The sequence below is a fragment of the Schistocerca piceifrons genome, chromosome 1 (genome assembly GCF_021461385.2).
Source record: "Schistocerca piceifrons isolate TAMUIC-IGC-003096 chromosome 1, iqSchPice1.1, whole genome shotgun sequence".
In the NCBI taxonomy this organism is placed as follows: Eukaryota; Metazoa; Arthropoda; class Insecta; order Orthoptera; family Acrididae; genus Schistocerca; species Schistocerca piceifrons.
In genome coordinates this window covers 1,032,214,652-1,032,235,222 of record NC_060138.1, presented here as the reverse complement: position 1 = coordinate 1,032,235,222, position 20,571 = coordinate 1,032,214,652, and the positions used below count along the sequence as shown (strand labels likewise).

The 20,571-nt window shown below is 36.7% G+C and overlaps 2 protein-coding genes across 3 annotated transcripts in view; one reads left to right on the top strand and one right to left on the bottom strand.

Moving 5' to 3' along the window:
• LOC124724436 (mitogen-activated protein kinase kinase kinase 4) overlaps nucleotides 1–20,571 on the bottom strand; it is a 209,989-nt gene that overhangs the window by 7,846 nt on the left and 181,572 nt on the right. The window lies entirely within an intron of this gene.
• On the top strand, nucleotides 232–19,045 carry LOC124724712 (angiopoietin-related protein 7-like). The gene is made up of 9 exons (XM_047248450.1): nucleotides 232–483; nucleotides 925–1,076; nucleotides 2,688–2,881; nucleotides 6,745–6,898; nucleotides 10,727–11,006; nucleotides 11,094–11,225; nucleotides 11,307–11,439; nucleotides 11,513–11,639; nucleotides 18,604–19,045. Exons 1-9 carry the CDS (start codon nucleotides 247–249, stop codon nucleotides 18,917–18,919), a joined length of 1,725 nt encoding a protein of 574 aa, XP_047104406.1. The 5' UTR covers nucleotides 232–246; the 3' UTR covers nucleotides 18,920–19,045.

Genomic DNA, 20,571 nt, shown 5'->3' with positions numbered 1-20,571 from the left:
CTTCAGTTACCAGTAATACTGGTACACTAGAGGACTTACAAAAAAGAAGAAAATTGTAACAGATAAATATGAAACTACATTGCAAGAGTACTACCACAATACAAAAACTTGAGCAGGCAGATGTTGTGTGACAAAAACAGGGAACATGAGAGCACGGCAAGTCCCATGGAAAAATAAAGAATGACCTGACAGCAAAAAATGTGTCTGCCATATGTTTCTGTAACGCATGCCGCTATATAACAGGCAATGTCACAGTACTTTCTCAGTCGTTTGATAACAGCAAAACACAAGAGCACAAATCTGCCGATGGAGATGAATGTAATCTTTTCCCTCTTGTGGTTTAGCTGCTTTATTTCTTATACATGTTCTGCTAATCATGAGACTACAACAGAAGGAAACTTGGAAACAACGGTTAAAGTGCGCAATAGACGAAAACTGCCAAGGGCACGGGACACTTTAGGAAGATTTACAAATGCGACTGAGGTGGGTTTTCATGTCAATACGTTAAATAAATCATGTAAGTACATTATTGCTTAAAGTATGAGGTCAATTATCTATCATTAGAGCAGGTCACCAGATTGAGGGCTAGTACCAGCAGACAACAACAAAAGTATGACCTTTCATTCAAGTCTTTATAGTCCATTGTTTGATTCAAGAAACGAATTCTGTCACTTCTCACTGATGCTAGAAACATATAAATCACCTACAGTAGTTATTCTTTCACTCAAATTGTATTTTGATTTGCATAAGAAATGCTTCACACTACTGATGTAATAAATTAAGGTTAACAATAACTGACTCTCCTTGTAGAAAATGTAAATAAAAGAACTTTGAGATTAGTTTGGTTACTGCCATTCCAACATTTCAAATATTATGTTTTGTTGCTATTACCACCTTTTTTTTCAAGACCAAACAATGTTTTAGATGTACAATGAAAATGATGCCAGTGAAAATAGTGAGAAAGAAAACAATGCGATGCAAAATACATTACTACTTCAGAGACTACAAGATCGTCTTACAGCTGTTTTGACCATGGAGGAACAGATTCTAAGGAAAACAGAAACAATTGAATACCGGTAATTCATTACATTTAATATTATTTATTAATTACAGTTAAGTAAATTACATTTGGACATAGCATTAAGCAAAATGAATAGTTGGAGCACAGAAGTTCACTTCAAAATAGAAGCTAATATTGTTGTAAGCTAAAAAGCTCATCTCATATCTTGTAAGTGCAAATTTTGGATCTGAAACTTGCTTTGTGAGTATGGGATGAAGTTAACCCAATACTACTTTCATGTCCCACTGGAAGAACTTATTACCAGTTTGGGGACTGAATAGGAAGAGGGCAAAGTGATATAATGACAAGAGTCAGTTATTCATTTATTCAGTCACATCCTATGTTCTGTAAGTAGAATGTGAAGCCCGAGTCTTCTGAGATACTAAATGAGTGAAACTGTATATTAACAGGCATTGCAGGTCTCTCCAGTATACTAACAACCAATTACAATTAGTGCTAATCTACTCAAAAGAACTACTTCTTGATTACTATTTCCTAACACATAATAAATCAGGATATTATGTACATTACTTGCAAAGGATATACTGTGAACAATGCCACTCTTCTTGTTACAATATTCAGATGTCGTTTTCATCTACTGCATAAATACTGATTTTACAGAACCTGTGTAATATGATGAACATTACAGCTAACTGAAACTTATATCTCCAAGCCAAATAGTCTGATAATCTTAATAAAAATGGTTGAGTATTCTCTCGCTTTATTTTTAATGATAATAAAGCAACAACAGAAACCTTCAACCAGGAAGGTCAGATGGGAATTTCAATTCCATTTTAATATGAAAATGAGTCCAGTGCTTTGGCCCTTTTATTGCCAAACTTGATCACAAATGTTCTCTTTATCTGGTTAGGGCAATAATTCTTCCCAAAATCTGACTTTATGTCTTGTATAGATAGGAAAAATTATTCACAATGTTTTTGTCAAAATTTCCAAAAAAAAAGATACACAAACAACCCAGAGTACAACACAAGCTGAATAAGTTGTCTTGACTAGCACAGGCATTTTTCAGAAATATTGTGCAAGAGTTCAAAATTTGTGGGATCTGTTCATCATCCTCAGTGCTTTTCTTTCTATAATGGACAAAGTTTAAAACAAATAATATATTTCAACATATTGGGAAACAAAGAAAGTCTTACTAGAGCTCCACTGCTGAACTTCCACGTATGCTCCAAGCAATATATTTAGCATTAAGTTAGGTAGGCAAATCTTGACAGGAATTCACTCACAATTCTTATATTTCCCTTCTACCACTTCCTGATGATTCCAAGTTTCAGTACTTCCAATTAATAACAATTCCACATTTTTGTGTCACTCAAGATATTTCTTTTTCTATCTTCTTAGCTTCCTGGGCATAAAACACGGTATCATTTGAAGGCTAATACATAAACAGCAATAAAACTACTATAGATTTTGATCTGATATGAAAGGTAGAAGTTGATGAGCAGCTTCACAAATTCCAGTGTCACATGTTTATCACACAATCAGTATGAAATGAACTGCCACTGATATAGCTAGTTAATATATTAACACAAAATGTGATACAAAGCCTATTCCATTAGCATACATCCTTCTCTGTATTGACCAATCAGAAGACCATTTATTTCAGGCTAACAAAGCTAGAGGTGCAGATGCAGGAAAAGAGTGAAAGTGTGAAGTCAGAACTCCGGGAAGTAAGTCGAAGAGTACAACAACTTGATTGGCAGAGCAGTAAAATTGATTCAGTTCTTGAATCTATAAAAATGGATACAAGTGCCCTGAACCAAGGACAAGAACATCTGCGAGGGATGTTCTCAGAAACAAGTAAGAATCAGCATGAACATGTGTGTCAAATATATATTCTGGGGATTGGTAATCCACATAGCATGCAGCAATTGGTAAACCAGGAGTAAAATAAAATATTCTTTGATTTGGTTGCTTACTATAGAGTATAGTGCTTCAACCACATGTAAGAACATGCAAAGTAAACCAGAAATACCAATGTTTTATTTACAAATCTAATGAAAATGTTATGATAGTGTCAGAGTGAATGGGATATGTGATTTACATATTAGATCACTAGCCTATTTGGTACTTTCTCATATTTCTTTCAGTAAAATTTTTCTGTACATGAAAAGTAAATTACTTGCTTTTACTGGAAGCACAAGTTAAAATTCTCATCTATATGAACTTGAATTTTAACTTCTCAGATTAATCTCATGTTGACAGACCATGATCTGGAGTCATCAAAATGAATGGTACACTCATCTTAAAATACCACTTCTTTGGGAGGTACCATCAAAACTTCACAGTAATAGACCCAGTTTTTTCCACCTAACAATGTTTTTCACATTCAATGATACTTAGTTTCAAATTATTTCTTTGTATCAGTAGACAAGGAGTGTCAACAACTCTGTAGAATGTAGTCAACAAAGAATAATAATTTCTCAGTTTATGGTGACCTTCCAGAACTATGTGAAACAAAGATGTTGATATGTTGTATTAACTGAGGATCACAACACGTCTCCTTGGCTGCTAGCATCTGCCCTTTTGTTCCCCACATTATCCATGAGCCCTGCCACCCAGCAGAAAGACACCTCCTTCCCCTGCCTTTTTAATCAGAGTAGGGTGTCCATGGATATTCTGGGATACTTTATCTGCTAGGTACACAAGTTGTATAGAGTGAGGGGCACTCAGGGAATCTGAACAAACACAAAATTTAGTGCTCTTGACATGCCTCACCTGCTCCATGCCCTAAAGATCACCTATAATTCCACTTCGAAGACAGTAAAATCTTGAGGCAGTCTGATCTTGATGATACGATGGGGAAAAAAACAACAGAGCAACCAAACGGAGTCCCCCTGTTTAGACCCACCTGTAAATACAGCTACAGTGTTGTGGTGCTCAATTAAAATGTCACAAAAAAATGAATTAAAAACGTAAGTAGTAGTGCAACCTCTCCTGTACACCTCAGGTCACAGGTTTTACTGAATAGAGTATCTACCAAAATTCAGTTCAAATTAGAGCAAGCCTTCTTGGAAACAGAGCACTCATAACCTGGTTGTTTTTTCTTTTCTTGTTTTAGCACACCACTATCTTTTACAAATTTTATCTTGTGCTGTTTAGATTGTTTCACAGCTTTAACAAGTTACTGGTTTTCTTTGATATCATGACCCTTTTGATCAGAACACTTATCTTTTAACAATATTGAGTCAAGCACATAAATTCAGTTATTATTTTAGGATGTAATAAATTGTACTTTATTTAATACACAGGTTAATTTCAATGAATTACAAAACCTGATAATTTTCTCAAATATCTCACTGTCTTCAACTATATTCATTGCAGCAGGTCTAATAAATGTATAAAAACTCCAAGACTTAGTATAAAAAATCTAAGCAAGTGCATTTTAATTCATTCCTTAGCAGTGAATGTTATTGATACAGGTTTTTTTAATGACCAGAATGAGCAACAATCAGAGCATGCCAGATTTGATGAAAGGATGAGATAGCCAATTTAAAACAAGTTACAATAAAATACTCAGCATGGTTAAAATCACACAGATGAAATTAATTTCACCCCAATTTTACTTTTCTTGACACTGTGTACATTGCACTATCGTATAATTGAACATCGTACAGCATTATGGACTAGGAGGGATGGCTAAAGGACAAATGTAAGGATGTAGAGGCATATATCACTAGGGGTAAGATAGATACCGCCTACAGGAAAATTAAAGAGACCTTTGGAGAAAAGAGAACCACTTGTATGAATATCAAGAGCTCAGATGGAAATCCAGTTCCAAGCAAAGAAGGGAAAGCAGAAAGGTGGAAGGAGTATATAGAGGGTCTGTACCCGAGTGAGGGTCTTGGTCCGGCACACAGTTTTCATCAGCCAGGAAGTTTCGTATCAGCGCACACTCCACTGCACAGTGAAAATCTCATTCTTCTTCCTCGTCCTCGCTCTTGTAGTTCTTTTCCCACTCTCTCATGACCTCAGAACATAAGGCAAAGGTATATATTATATTTTTCTTCTTATCTTTCCAGAACTACTTCATGCATTGGTTGATGGCCTGCCTCTGTTTATTTGACGTCATCTTGCTAGATTGTGATTTTTGTTGTTGGATGGGAAATTTCACAGTACTGATCAGTTCCCTTGTCCTGTATAGTGCCTTCTGTGATGTTAAGTTTTCTCAAGTCCCTTTTTGTCTCTTCCAGCCATCCTGTGATATTTTTTAATTTGGAAATTAAATTAATTTTTTTTTGTTAGCTTATTGTCATTCATTCTGTAAATATGGCCATTAATCAATCTCTTGTGATTGTTTCTATGCTTCCGTATTGATCTTCATTTCTCTTCTTCATCCAGTTGTTATCTTTGTTCTTTTGTGATCCTAAAATTTATCTGAGTCCTTTCCTTTCTTTCTTTTCCAATTCTTCTTATTCACCCCTTTTATTCTGATCACCCCTGCTATTCATTGTTAGGCATTCAGATCCGCAAAGTGTTTCTGGTTTCATTGTAGTTGTGTAGTGTTTAATTTTTTGCCTGGAATGATACTGACCTTTTATTAAATTGGTTTCAGGTGAGTTTGTATGCTACTTCCATTTTCTTCAATCTATCTTTACTTGTGGTGTTATCTAACTCATTCGATTGTGTCCATTCTCCCAAATACTTAAACTTAATCACTCTTTTGATGTCTCTGTGTTGTATTTGTCTATATTTATACTTATATCTGTTGTTTTTATGTTCAATGGGTGAATTGTTTTTATCATTATCTTTGCATCTGTTTTGTCCTTAGAAATTACTGCAATATCGTAAGCAAAAGTGAGACATTTCACCTCAAATCTTCTTCTTCCTTGAAACTTCCTGGCAGATGAAAACTGTGTGCCGGACCGAGACTCGAACTCTGGACCTTGCCTTTCGCGGGCAAGTGCTCTACCCACTGAGCTACCCAAGCTTGGGTAGCTCAGTTGGTAGAGCACTTGCCCGCGAAAGGCAAGGTCCCGAGTTCGAGTCTTGGTCCGGCACACAGTTTTCATCTGCCAGGAAGTTTCATACCAGTGCACACTCCACTGCAGAGTGAAAATCTCATACTTCTTCCTCGTCCTCGCTCTTGTAGTTCTTTATCCCACTCTCTCATGACCTTGTCTAAGACCAGACTGAAGAGAACTGGTGAGAGTCTGGTGTCAAACACCTGTGTTAATTCTGAAGGGTTCGGAAGCTTCCTGTACAAATTCATTCTGTTCAATTAATTGTCTAGCGATATTATCGATACATGCTTCTTCCAGTGCTAGGAAATACTACTAATGTAGACTGTGGCCACTGAACACTTAAACAGAGTATTTCAGAGCCAAACACTGATTATGATGAGATCAAGAAAAACAAAGGGTATACAAAAGACTCATGAGAATAATAACAAACTGAGAACAAGAAATATGCATATTTTCATATTATGCGTAGACTGAATTTCTCTCTTTCTCAACAGCATTCATCATATAAATTAATGGCACAGACTACATGACTGAGTGCTTACTGTTTGATTGTAATCTGCGTTTTGTTTTTTCCCCCTTCTTTTCTTTCTTTTTTTTATTTGCATTTCATCATACATAATTTTTAGTATTACTTCCTCAATTTCTTTATGAGAAAATCTGAATATCATACTAAAAATTCATATTTTATGTCAACATCAGGAAGCAGAGCAATAAATGCAGCAGAAACAAGATCAGACAATCAGCTAAGCATTGTTCGAACTTCCATTCTCAGTATCCTGGGAATAGTGAAAAACTTACAGAATGTTGCGGTTAACACACAGAGAAACTTCACAACATTAATCAATGCAACAAAGTAAGTATTTTCTTTGTAATAATTACTATAGTGTGCTATAACCATCAGTTTATGGCAGATCTCCAAAATGGTACACTGTTGTAACCAATTTGGAAACTTGTACCGAAAATATTCAGGAAACCATACAAAAACGGCTGCCTTCTACTCATTTTATTCCATGTATTAATCCTCTTCCTAAATGTTTCTTCATTGCAGACCCATTCTCAATAAAAATTGCCTGACACATTTCATTGAACATCTAACAAAGTGTGGTCACCAGGCGTGGGATCGACTTTTGAAGCCACCTTTACCACGGTGTTCAGTTATGTTCCTAGGTTTCACACCCTAAAGCTATTCACTAATGTGAGCCCTTTGATGAAAATGACTTTTGAGTGTTGCACTAGTACACGGTAATTAACAAGTTTATTCCGCATGGCAGCATAGATAATGGTTAATGCTTATGACTGATATGCTGAAGGTGGTGGGTTCTAATCCTGTTTGATGCTTTTAAATTTTTATGTTAAATCTTTACTGAACAACAATAATTAATTTTAATTCAATTAAGTAGTTCAAATGTAATTTTATATTTCTAATCAGTTACTCTATCGTTTCAATCATTATATTAACATTTTTACTTGCTCTCCTTTTTTCTTTCTATCATTCTTTTTCATTTGGAATAATTGTCCATGTAATTTTAATTATTTTTATTTACCTACTGTAATGTTTAATAGTTTGAAAATGTCGATCCACCTACCAAACAACAAAAGGTGAAATAATATATTAGTATTTATATTTGTTGCGCAATAGTAAAGAAAATTAATTTTTTGTTGTGCAATTTACTTTTCTTTCTGAGTGATAACAATCATTATGTAAACATTTAAAACATAAATTCTATTTACACTATGGACAAAATAATGCAGATGAAGATTTAAATGAAAGAAAGGATTGCATAAATAAAATGAGGAATAGAAATAGTGACGAAAGTAACATGGACAAAAATATAAAATGACAAAAACTAAAGAAATTAAAGAAAAGTTGATACAAAAAGGTAATTAACACGGACAAAGATTATAAACAAAAATGGGTTATTGGTAGAAAAAATGAAGCAAATAAAGTTAAAATGGGGATTAAAATGATGCAGCAAAGGATTAAAAATTAAAAAAATAAATAAAAATAAAAAACAACATTTGAACAAATTACATGAACAAAATATAATGATGAAAGCCATTTCAATAAACATTTATGATTAAGAATTTAAAATGCATGTCACAGGACTCGACCCATCGCTTTCAGTACGTCAGTAACATATCTTAACCACTGCACTAAGTTGTCACTCAGAACAAACCTCTTAATTACACTGAGGTGACAAAAGTCATGGGATAATGATAAGCGCATATACAGATGGTGGTAGTATCACGTATACGAGATATAAAAAGGCAGTGTATTGGAGGACCTGTCAGTTGTAATTAGTGATTCACACGAAAATGTTTCCGACATGATTATGGCTGCACAACAGGAATTAACAGACCTTGAACATGGAATAGTAGTTGGAACTAGATGCATGGGACATTCCATTTTGGAAGTCATTACGGAATTCAACATATTGAGATGCACAATGTCTAGGTTGTGCCGAAAATACCAGATTTTGGGCATTACTTCTCACCACGAACAATGCAGTGCCTGGTAGCCTTCACTTAGCAACTGAGAGCAGCGACGTTTGCATAGAGTTGTCAGTGCTAACTAACAGACAAGCAACACTGTGTGAAAAAAACACAGAAATCAATGCAGGTCATATGATGAACTTATCCATTATGAGAGTGTAGCAAAATTTAGCATTAATGGGCTATAGCAGCAGACAACTAATGCGAGTGCCTTTGCTAAAAGCACAACATTGCCTGCAGCACCTCTCCTGGGCTTGTGACTACACTGATTGGACCCTAGATGACTGGAAAATCATGGCCAGGTCAGATGAGCCCCAATTTCAGTTGGTAAGAGACGATGGCAGGGTTTGAATGTGACACAGGCCCTATGAAGTCATGGATCCAAGTTCTCAACAACACACTGTGCAAACTGGTAGTGGCTCCATTAACCTGTGAGCTGTGTTTGCATGGATGGACTGGGTCCAACTGAACCAATCACTGACTGGAAACGGTTATATTCAGCTAGTTGGAGACATTTGCAGCCATTCATGGACTTCATGTTCCCAAACAACGATGGAATTTTTATGGATGACAATACATCATGTCACTGGGCCACAATTGTTCGTGATTGGTTTGAAGAACATTCTGTATAATTTAAGCAAATTGTCTGGCCACCCAGATCCCTGACATGAATCCCACGAACACTTATGGGACATATTGGTTGGTTAGTTCTTGCACAAAACCCTGATCTGGCAACACTTTTGCAATTATGGACAGCTACTGAGGTAGCATGGCTCATTATTTCTGCTGGGGGCTTCCAATGACTTATTGCGTCCTACCCAAGTTGAGTTGCTGCATTACGCTGGGTAAAAGGAGGTTCGGCACAATATAAGGAGGTATCCCACAACTTGTCACCTCAGTGTATAATGCTGTAACATACCATGCAAATCCCCCCCCCCCCTCCCCCCCCCAATCAATTACTTGCACAAACAATGGTCCACTTCAGTGAATGGCTTCAGGAGGTGATACCTGGGAAACTAAAGTACAACACAATACAGAGGGTTTCACCCCCGGGAACCACTCCTCCTAAAAGATGATAGATGATAAGCAGTCTCCCCCCTCCCCCCTTCTTTGCAACGAAATGAAAGTAACAAACGAGCACTAGCAACATAGGGGATGGAAGATCAGCTAATACTTATTTGCCAATAGCTAGTTACACTTGGCTGTTCTATATCAAATATTGTAAATCTTAAAAACTGTACACTTTGAGTACCTGCTAGAAGAAGTAATGGAAACAGATATTCCAATCTGGAAGTATGTCCCAGAAACAGACCAGTATTTTATAATTACGAAGAGACATGATGTTCAGGCAGTGCTTACCTTCCGGATGCACAATTACTGTACTTCCAAAAAAACAATTGAAGTAGAAAATAATAATCATAGTTTCCAGAGATACAGAGTGCTTCTTCAGTGAGAAAAGACAGATTTGTTGAGGAAGGATCACAAGGGGTGGAGGGGACACAGGACTCTAAAATCCTACATTGAGAGGAACCCACCTGTCAACAACAGCAATTGGTGAAGTATTTTATTATGCTAATTCTTTAAGTGCAGGCTCTTGATTTTCTGACTCACTGTTACATTAGTACACCATTACACTAATTCGCACTGTTTCTCTCTGCTTAGGCTAATTGTTATCCTCTTTGTTAATGTCACTATTCCAAATTTTCCATTGTAGTTTCTACCTCATTCCTGTTTCCACTGTATAAGGTTTAATTTTCATCTCAACTGCTTCTTACTGTACTGTGGCACGACTCTTAAGGCAGTTGCAGTTTCCTCATTTTACAACTTTAATCCCTCTTTCAGGTGTTCTATTTCTCCAAGCAATAACCTAGAATGCAGCTTTGTACACTGTCTTTCTTTAGATGGTCATTTGTACAGTGAGCATCTCTATCAACACATATACCTAGATTTTTTTTAAAATTTTGATGTTGTTGAATGAACTTTTCAAATCTCTTCCTATAAGCGTCTTAGCTTCATTTCATTATTTTCTTCTTCTTCTTCTTCTGCTAGTAAATGTGCACTTAGCTAAAAATCACTTGTCTAACAGCTTTGAAAACTAAACACCCTTTATCATCCTCAACTACTTGCTTTCCCTATACAATAGCAAAAAAACAATAGAATGTATCTAACAGTAAGATTATAATTTCAGATCATTATCTTCAATAAGCACCAAATTGGCTACAAAGCAAGATATTCATTCTGCTACCATGGAAATAAGACAGGATTCTTTTATCTCTCCTTTGATGAGAGAACAATTTACTCCACACATGAAACTGCAAGCTGAAGAAGATGAACAACTCCCTGAAGATTGCAAAGCATTGCAGCAATATGGTAACAATATTTCTGGGGTGTATAAAATAAAGCCAAAATTATCCACAAAAGGATTCTTTGTCTACTGTGATCAAGAAACCCACAATGGAGGTTGGACAGTATGTAGCATTACCTGCACATGTTTGTAATGAACTACTGCTATGCAATGTTTATGAATTAAAAGCTAACACACTGATTCCATTCAGGTTATCCAAAATCGGTATGAAGGTTCTGTAGAGTTCTTTCGGAACTGGCATGACTATAAATATGGATTTGGGAACTTAGCTGGAGAATTCTGGCTGGGACTGGAAAAAATACATATATTATCCAATGATGTGGTAAATTAAAAATTTAGAAGTACTTAATGACGTGATCAATCATGTTTTTATGGCCAGTATTAATTTGTTTGCATTTTCCAGATACATGAACTATTAATTGAAATGCACGATTTCACACTCACTAAGACGTACGCCCTCTACTCTGCATTTTCTGTTGGAACAGAACTTGAAGGCTATCCAATCTCTATACTTGGAGACTATGATGGAGATGCAGGTATCAAGACTAAGTAAGATATTGTACCTATAATCCAATATACGACAGAACTTATGGATATGAACTTTTCCAGGTGATTCACTAATTTATCACGCTGGAATGAAGTTCTCTACTTATGACATGGATCACGACAACTGGTCTGATGGAAATTGTGCTGAGTCTCACACTGGAGCTTGGTGGTATAATGGATGCGATACAAGGTGGAAATAACAGTAGCTACATTATTCCTACTACTATTATTATTGCTGTTTTTTTACATACAGTATCTGCCCAGCTTTTACAGTTCTTGAATTGGCTTGTTCTCAGTTGTTAGAAATTGGAATATATCCGTAAGATAAGGTATATGTGTGACCAGAAATCACCCTTTGTCGTCAAATAATACTTCAGCACAGAGTCATTGTGGAATCTCTATCTTAAATTTCTAATTTTGAGAGAATCAACATTCATATTATAGCAAGACACACCATTATAAATAATTCTTGATTTAAATTACAGGTGACTATTCAACTGAAACTTCCTGGTATATTAAAGCTGTGTGCTAGACCAGGACTTCAATCCAGGCCTTTGTCCTTTGCAGTCAACAGCTCTACTAAATGAGTTATCTGAGGACGACTCACGACCCATCATGCTCAGGTAGCTCAGTTGGTGGAGCACTCACCTGCAAAAGGCAAAGGTCCTGGTTTCAAGTCACAGGCTGGAACACAGTTTTTATCTGCCGGGAAGTTTTGTATCAGCATACACTACGCTGCAGAATGAAAATTTCATTCTCACTATTCATCTGTCCACTCTGTATGGTTAGTCTTATCCTTCATAAGTACTCTGCACAAAGAAAAATTTGCTGTATCCCAATCTTTCTGAAACTATCTGAAAAACGTGCATGCATGGTACTCGTTTATTTCTGTTAATAGTTCACAGTAAACTTTTACTGAAAATTTTTATTTCTGACTTTCCATCACAATTATAAAATCCTTCTGTTGCTTAGCAGTTCCATTCCCAAACCTCACTGCAAGACCGAGTCTCGATTTATATTTTTTAATTGTTTCATAGAATATGTACCTTCTGCATTTATGTCAGTTTTCACCCTCATTACTGTGACACTGAATTATCTCACTGGCTCTTTCTCATTTTCCATCACAATAAGTCAACCAACCAGCAACTGCTCTTCATTTTGCTTCTGAGGAACTTTACATTTATATTTACCATTACAAGGGAATAACAGATGTTGCTCAGCTATATCATCAATATGAAAGTGAAAGATGATAAAGAGTTCCACGTAAACTGTTCATACAAAGGCAAAGTACTGCAACAAATGTCCCATAATTTGTCCCCCCCCCCCCCCCCCCCTCCTCCTCACAATTCACAATTCTCTGGTGTGCACTTTTCTGTGAAATGTGTTTGCTTATTATATATCTGTGATATTAAATCAAAGATGTTCCCAGTCACAATAAATTCATCAATACAGAAAATTGCCAGTTGCAAATAAATAATCTTTCCTGGATAACTTCACTTCAATTTGAACTTCTGTGACAATAGCCTGCCAGTCATCATACAAAGTGTTCTGAAATTTCTGTTGCAAACTTCTAGGGCTTGTAGAGGAGAGTGAGTACATAATATTTTGAATAGGAACCCTTGTCTGGAAACATCATCCAATAACACTACAGAGCATCAAGGTTATAGATTCTACCACCTGTAAGTGTGTGTAAGTGCAGGGCGATTCCATGACGAAGTTACAAACTTTCTAGGATGATGGTGAAGGATGAACGTAGCAATTTGAGATAAGGGTCCCTGTACCGGGAACAAATGAAAGTCATACGTGAAAACGATTCTGATACCTCTGACAGTTAAATATATGTACTGATATTGTTGGTGCTAAAATTGTAAGGTAGGCAACTTTCAAAGGTCATAGTATGGACCAAAATAAAGAAAAAATGGCCAGTAAACATGGGCTCAGAAATAAATACAATAAGAGCTATGGGCAGCTGTTCATCTTCGCTACTGTGACACACACCTTGCTATTTAACAAGTGCTCATAGCTCTTAAGGTATGTGTGTCAGAGCCCATGTTTACTAGACATCTTTTCATTGTTTTGGTCCATACTACCACCCATGAAAGTTGCCGACCCTACAATCCTAGCAACACCAGTACCAGTAAATGTATTCCACTGTCACAGGTATCAGAATGGCTTTGGCCTATAACTTTCAACTCATTCGTTTTCGGTCCGGGAAGCCTTACCTCAAATTGCGCACATTTACAGACATCAGTGCCTATAACTTTGATGCTCTGTATCATTGTTAGATGATGCTTCCAGAAAAGGGTTCCTATTTTCACTCCACTTTACAAGTCCTAGAGTTTAACGACATTGTTAAAGTTTGTTTTTGTGCATCATATGCAAAATAAGCAAAACATTAATAAAAAAAAGATGCACACGATGGTTTCAGTGAGCATCAGAGGTGATCTTAGATGCTCCAAATCTTGGGTACTTTCAGCAGCAATAATTACATTCGGAAAACCGAAGATTAATATTTTCAACATTTTGCAGCCCTCTCAGTAACTGCATAAACGTTAATTATAAATGAACAACAGCCTCAGTTGCAATGTTTACCTAGATTTACCTAGGTTTCAAGTAGGATAACCCAACCTTCTTCAGAATAAAATGAACTACAATTTGTCCATAATGGACAATGTCAAAAACTAAAAACTATAATGTAGCAATACATCCTCATATTGCAAAAACTTGTCTAGGAAACAGCCTCGGCCCCACTTCGTGACCGCAATACGGCAGCAACGGATGTTATACTGGAACTGGCTATATCTTCAAGAGTGCATGCGCGATAGTGTGTCATGCGTACTTGTTAACACTGGTACCAACATGTACTCCCAAACTCAATTTTTTTTTTGAATAACCGGGTGCTGCTAACGAAGCTGGAGATGGCATGTGTGGTTCGACATTTGCTGAACACTTAGTGCAAGCTCACGCATCCAACTCTCCAGATAATACTCGGCTCTTACATTGCAAAGTGAAGGGTGCGAGGTTGAATATTTTGGAAGAAATACAAATTTTTAAACACTGACTATATGACAAAAATAACCTTCTTAACGACCAGCTGCAGCTGCGGAACCAAAAAAGCTTTTTTTTTAAGGTTTTCAACTGTTATTCCATCTGCCATAATTTTTGGGAGTAATCATTATACCCTTGCCAACATGTTTTTAGCACTCCCATTTGCTGAATAGCTGGGATTAGCTGGTATTTCAAATCAGTAGTTACCCTCATGCAGTCAAATTCGATGATTAGCCCGAATATGCTAGGTTGGTTTAAAATAATAAATGAATTGCTACCTTCACTTTTGACATCCAGCAAATTATTACAAATGTTAAGACAGTTGATATATCTTTGTTCCTTACAGGAAACGTATATGTCAATTTCGTTAGCCGCACCTGGTTATTCAAAAAATTTTAAGTTTAGGAGTACATGTTGGTACCAGTGTTAACAAGTATGCATGACACTATCACACATGCGCTCTCGAGGGTGTAGCCAGTTCCAGTACAACATCCGTTGCTGCTGTACTGTGGTCACGAAGTGGGGCCAAGGCTCTTTCCCACATAAGTTTTTGCAATATGACGATGTATTACTATAATATATAGTTTTTAGTTTTTGACGTCCAACATGGAGAAATCGTAGCTCCTTTTATTCTGAAGAAGGTTGAGTTATCCCAACTGAAACGCAGGTAAATCTAGGTAAACATTGCAACTGAGGCTGTTGTTAATTTATAAGAAACTGAAATGCTGCAGTATTCTGCATGTGACATTTATGGACCATTACTCCAATAGGACATACTCATATGATGCAAGTGATGTTCAAGACATATAATCACTTATTCCTGTCATGTACCCCCCCCCCCCTCCCCCAAACACCTCTGGGATCTTCTCAATAGCAATTCTACCATGGTACTCATCTCAAAACCAATACAACTCTGTACTCTGAAAAAATTACCTGAAATGATACATTTTCAAAGCTTGTTCAATATAATGCATTTGACACACCATATGAAAGCTTCATGAGAAACTGGAAGTGTAACATTCTTTTACTGCTTTGTATGTTTTATTATTTTTTCACAGGTCACACAAAAACTAAAATTTCAATCATTTATTTATGAGGGTTGCAATTTCACAGATAGCAGTGTATGACTGAAGCTGAAAAATGCAGCACTGAAATTCCTTTCAAGCAGAAAAATGAAAGTGTTCTCGCATGATATCACACTAAACTATAACTTATTAATTAGTAGCTATGTGAAGATTATGATTTTGACATGTCCATAGATATGAATGATACATAACCCATCAATCATTTTCATTAGTCACTGAACACTTGAAGTCACAAGTTTCAAAGGCAGCCTTACCATACCACCCATCATAGTTCTTGCTCTTGTAGACAGCACTGATGTAAAATATGACCTATGCATCCTGTCAGTACCACAACAAAGTATAGTTGCAGCACTGTTAAATCATACGTATAATGGGAAGTGTTAACTGTGAGGGCACAAACATGTCCTCTATTTTTTCATGCAGATATTGCCCCGAATGTTAGATTCATACAATAAATATCAATGAGAATGAACTGTGACAGACAAGTGCCAGTTTCTGAGCATATTACGGAACACAGTAGCTGGTAAACATCAATCTAAGACCATCCAGCCAAAGGCAGAAGATAGACCCAAAGCATTTCTGCCATTCTGCAGAGCGATCTCAAGTGAGACTGGGCACATACAATGTAAATGTAGAATTAGAATAGTATTCTGAACTTTGTGGAAAACTACGGATTTGCTGCATCCATTCCATCCTTTAAACCCTCCAAATATATGAACACCAAAGAAAACAACACGAGTCCATCTTAAAGGATAAAAATGACAACATTTACAATATCATCATCTGTGTCTTAATCCTGCCCCCCCCCCCCCCCCCCCTCCGCACTCACAAAACCTGCACTCTACTCTTCATATTTACCATAAATAATTAGTTACACTACCCTGACATTCCCCAAATGAACAATGGATTGACGTCATTTACAAATATACCGACACACCAATAGCTTTTACACCCTGTCAGCTCAAAACTATGTATATATCAATTAATGGCACAAAAAATGAAAACAATCAATTTTTGACAAAATAATATAATTAGATAGATAAAAAAATCTACTTACCAAGTGGCGGCACAATACACACATAAAAGGAGGTTATAATTAGGCAAGCTTTCAGAGCCAGTGGCTCCTCCTTCAGACAGAAGGGGAAAGAAGACTGATGAAGGAAAAGGAATGGAGAGGTCTACAAAAAGGGGTAGATTTTGGGAAAGTCACCCAGAACTGCAGGACAGGAGAGACTTACCAGAGGCGATGAAGAAAAGTCTGTCTGTCTCATTGTCTCTCGTAAGTCTCCCCTGACCTGCCGTTCTGGATGACCTTCCTGAAACCTTACACGTTTCCTAGACCTCTCCATTCCTTTTCCTTCACCTCTCTTCCTTCCCCTTCAACCCTTCTGCCTGAAGAAAGAGCCACTGCCACCGAAAACTTGCCTAATTAGAACCTTTTATGTGTGTGTTCTGCCGCCACTTGTTGAGTAGATTTTTTAATGTATCTAATTACATTTTTTAGTCAATTAAAGGTATAAGTATTATATCTATCTCCATATTTTAAAGCATAAGCAATGTACAACTCCAACCTTTGCTTAATTATAACATGTAACAGATATAATCTTAATAACCTCCAGATCTGAAAAACTTTACTCTCCTTCAATCTTTCCTTCCTTCCAATGTTCGTATTTGAAAATTCTCTCTCTCTCTCTCCTCCTCCCCCCCCCCCCCCCCTCCCCCCATTTTATAATTTCCGTGAATTAATTTAGTTATTTGCATGTTTCTGTGGATATTTTCCCAATGAGTAATAACTTGCCTAAATCACAAAACTCATAGATCTTGCCTAAATAAAACAAGCTGTTTGTGCCCTATGCCATCCTGATACTACATCTATCTCTTTGTATTGTTAAGAGTGTAAGTATATCTTAATGCATATCTTTAACTCAGTGCCAATGTATAACTTCAGCATTTACTTACTTATAACAAATAACAGATGCAAGTTTAACAAACTCACAACTCTAGCACATACGAAATTTAGCTCTCTTCCTTCCAATCCGTTTATCTTCTATCTCTGAGCCCCAGCCAAAATTGTTATTTATGTATAATTTTACCACAGTTGGGAACATAATTGATCCACTTAAGTTTCATGACATGTCACGCAATTACATACACGAGAACAAAAGTTAAGCTATAGAAACTGGACAGGAAAGGACTCCTATTACTTGAAATATTTACTCCAAGATATGTAATCGATAACTCGTCCACAGATCTCCACAATGCTTTGCATCTTACTGTAAAATAATAAAGTTGTTTACTATAAGTTATTTGTACTTTGAAAGATTGCTTCTGTTTTTGATGTATGTTCTTTTGACCTAGTAGTTTCCAGACACCATCTTTGTTTACAAAACTTAACAGTTTATATGTGATGTAGTAGAACAGAGAAAGGAGCTTGTGACAACTTGAAGTATTCCACTTACATTTACGTTTTAGTCAAAAACCTCCCCAAAAATCGTGTTTTGTTTCTCCACTAGACAGTGCCAGTGTCAGAGGTTATACCAAAGACAGAACACAACATAGATGTCATATTAACACATACAAATCCACCTGATGGTGGACGTTTAAATCCTTTAAATGTGTTGTGGATATAAACAAACAGTGACTGGAAAGTAAACTACTACTTTCATTCAATATCAATAACACTCAAATTAAAATGTGAACATTTTAAGTTAAACTTACTTATCTCCCCTTCAGTGTTTGTAAAACTTAGAATTTTTTTACTGTTTCCCTTTTGTTATATGCTGGAAAATCATTTTTAAAAATTTCAAAGCCAGAGATTCATCTGCCCCCTCCCTTTCTTTAATGTCAATTTCAGTCCAGTTGCTGGTAACTAACAACTCCCATCTTAACTATTTTTAGAGTAATATACATACAATTTATTATATTTTATTGATATTTTATACCAACGAAAACAACAACAACAATAATAATAGTAATAATAATAATAGTATTATAGTAATAATAATGCTTTTCTTTCATTAGCAATCTGAATGGGCGTTATCTTGGTGGTGAAGTGCAAAGCACTCATGAATACCAAGGAATGTACTGGTATGACTGGCATGGCCCAAGCTACTCACTGATGAAGACGCGAATCTCAATTAGACCAAATCCAAAAGCATACATTTATGTGAAAAATAATGGAACACAATCACAGCTCAAAAAACTTAAAAATAGAAAGCATGGATCACAAGGAGAAAAGCTGAAGATAACAGAATCTAATGCAGCTAATGAAACTGAATCTCTGGATGAAAACAGTCATCATTCAACTAGCAAAATATCTGACCAAGAATCAAAATGAATAAAATAAAACTTAATCTACTCTGAACAAGTGTAACATTCCAGTTCAATAACTGGATCGTTAATGGGATAATGAAATGTATTGTAGCTTGCAAAACTGAAATAAAGAAACCATAAACACGCAAAAGCCTACCAAAACAGAAACCAATTGCTAACTTTGTGATTCTTTGACTTTGCTAGTTCTTTAGCTGTTTTATAGTTTTCACTAGGCAGAAGTACTGCACCTCGTTCTTTTTTACTTGTAGTACATGTTTTGTTATGATTACTTAAATTTCAAGGAAATATTTTTTTCATTCTTTACATAACTATTAAACAATGGAAAATCCAAGACGGAATGTAACAATATTATGAGAAGGAAAGTTGCTACTCACCATATAGCGGAGATGCTGAGTCACAGCAGGCACAACAAAAAGATTTTCACACTTAAAGCTTTCAGCCCAAGGCCTTTGTCAACAATAGGCAAATGTATGTGTGCACATGAGCACGCGCAGGCACACACAAGCAAACGCAACTCACACACACGACTGCAGTCCCAGGCAACTGAAACCACACTGCGAGCAGCACCACCAGTGCATGATGGGAGTGGCGACTGGGTGGGGGAAAGGAGAGGCTGGGGCGGGGAAGGGGAGGGATAGTATGGTGGGGCTGGCGGACAGTGAAGTGCTGCAAGTTGGGTGACGGGCAGGGGAGAGATGGACAGAGGGGGGATTATTTATTTTTTCTATTTCTCTCTTCATCTCTCCTTTTCTGCTACTCTTTCCCCCCCCCCCCCCCCACCCCACCTCTCCCCTGCCTGCTGCCCAACCTGCAGCACTTCATTGTCTGCCATCCCCAGCATACTATCCCTCCCCTCCCCTCCCCACCCCAGCCTAGACCTTTCCCCATCCAGTCGCCACTCCCGTCATGCACTTGTGCTGCTGCTCACAGTGTGGTTTTAGTTGCCTAGGACTGCAGTCGTGTGTGAGAGTTGTGCGTGTGTGCGTGTGTGTGTGTGTGTGTGTGTGTGTGTGTGTGTGTCTATATTTGGCAAAGGCCATTGCCGAAAGCTTTAAGTGTGAAAATTTTTTTGTTGTGCCTATCTGCAACTCAGCATCTCTGCTATATGGTGAGTAGCAGCCTTCCTTATCACAATATTGTTTAAGTAACTATTGTTATACATTCTTTAACCCTTCGGTGGGCATGCCTTTCATAGTTCCATGAGTTGGCGCATTGTGGCTTTTACACCACAATTAGTGTTACATTTTTAACCTAAGGAAAAATAATCTTTATATAATCGCCAGTTACATTTAATTGGAGAAAACACAACATAACATTACATGGCTCTATAAAAATAATCTTTTATTTATTTGTTGCCTTCACAATTGTCTATTATTGTCATTGCAATTTATAACAAGCTGATATTCTTTACTGCCTTCATTGTTCTTTTAATTATATCACTTAATTGCAGTGATTCATGTGAAAAGAAAGTAACAAGGGAACATGTTATGAAATAATGGAGCATTCATAAACTCCCACTCGTGTTAATGCTTGTGAATAAATTAGTCAACTTCCATCTGCAGCTCACTTTCACATTTCACACATTTTGTATCTGTGACACTATGTTTCTTGCATTTCATACATACTGTTTTGGTTCTGTTGTTTCTATGTCTGCCA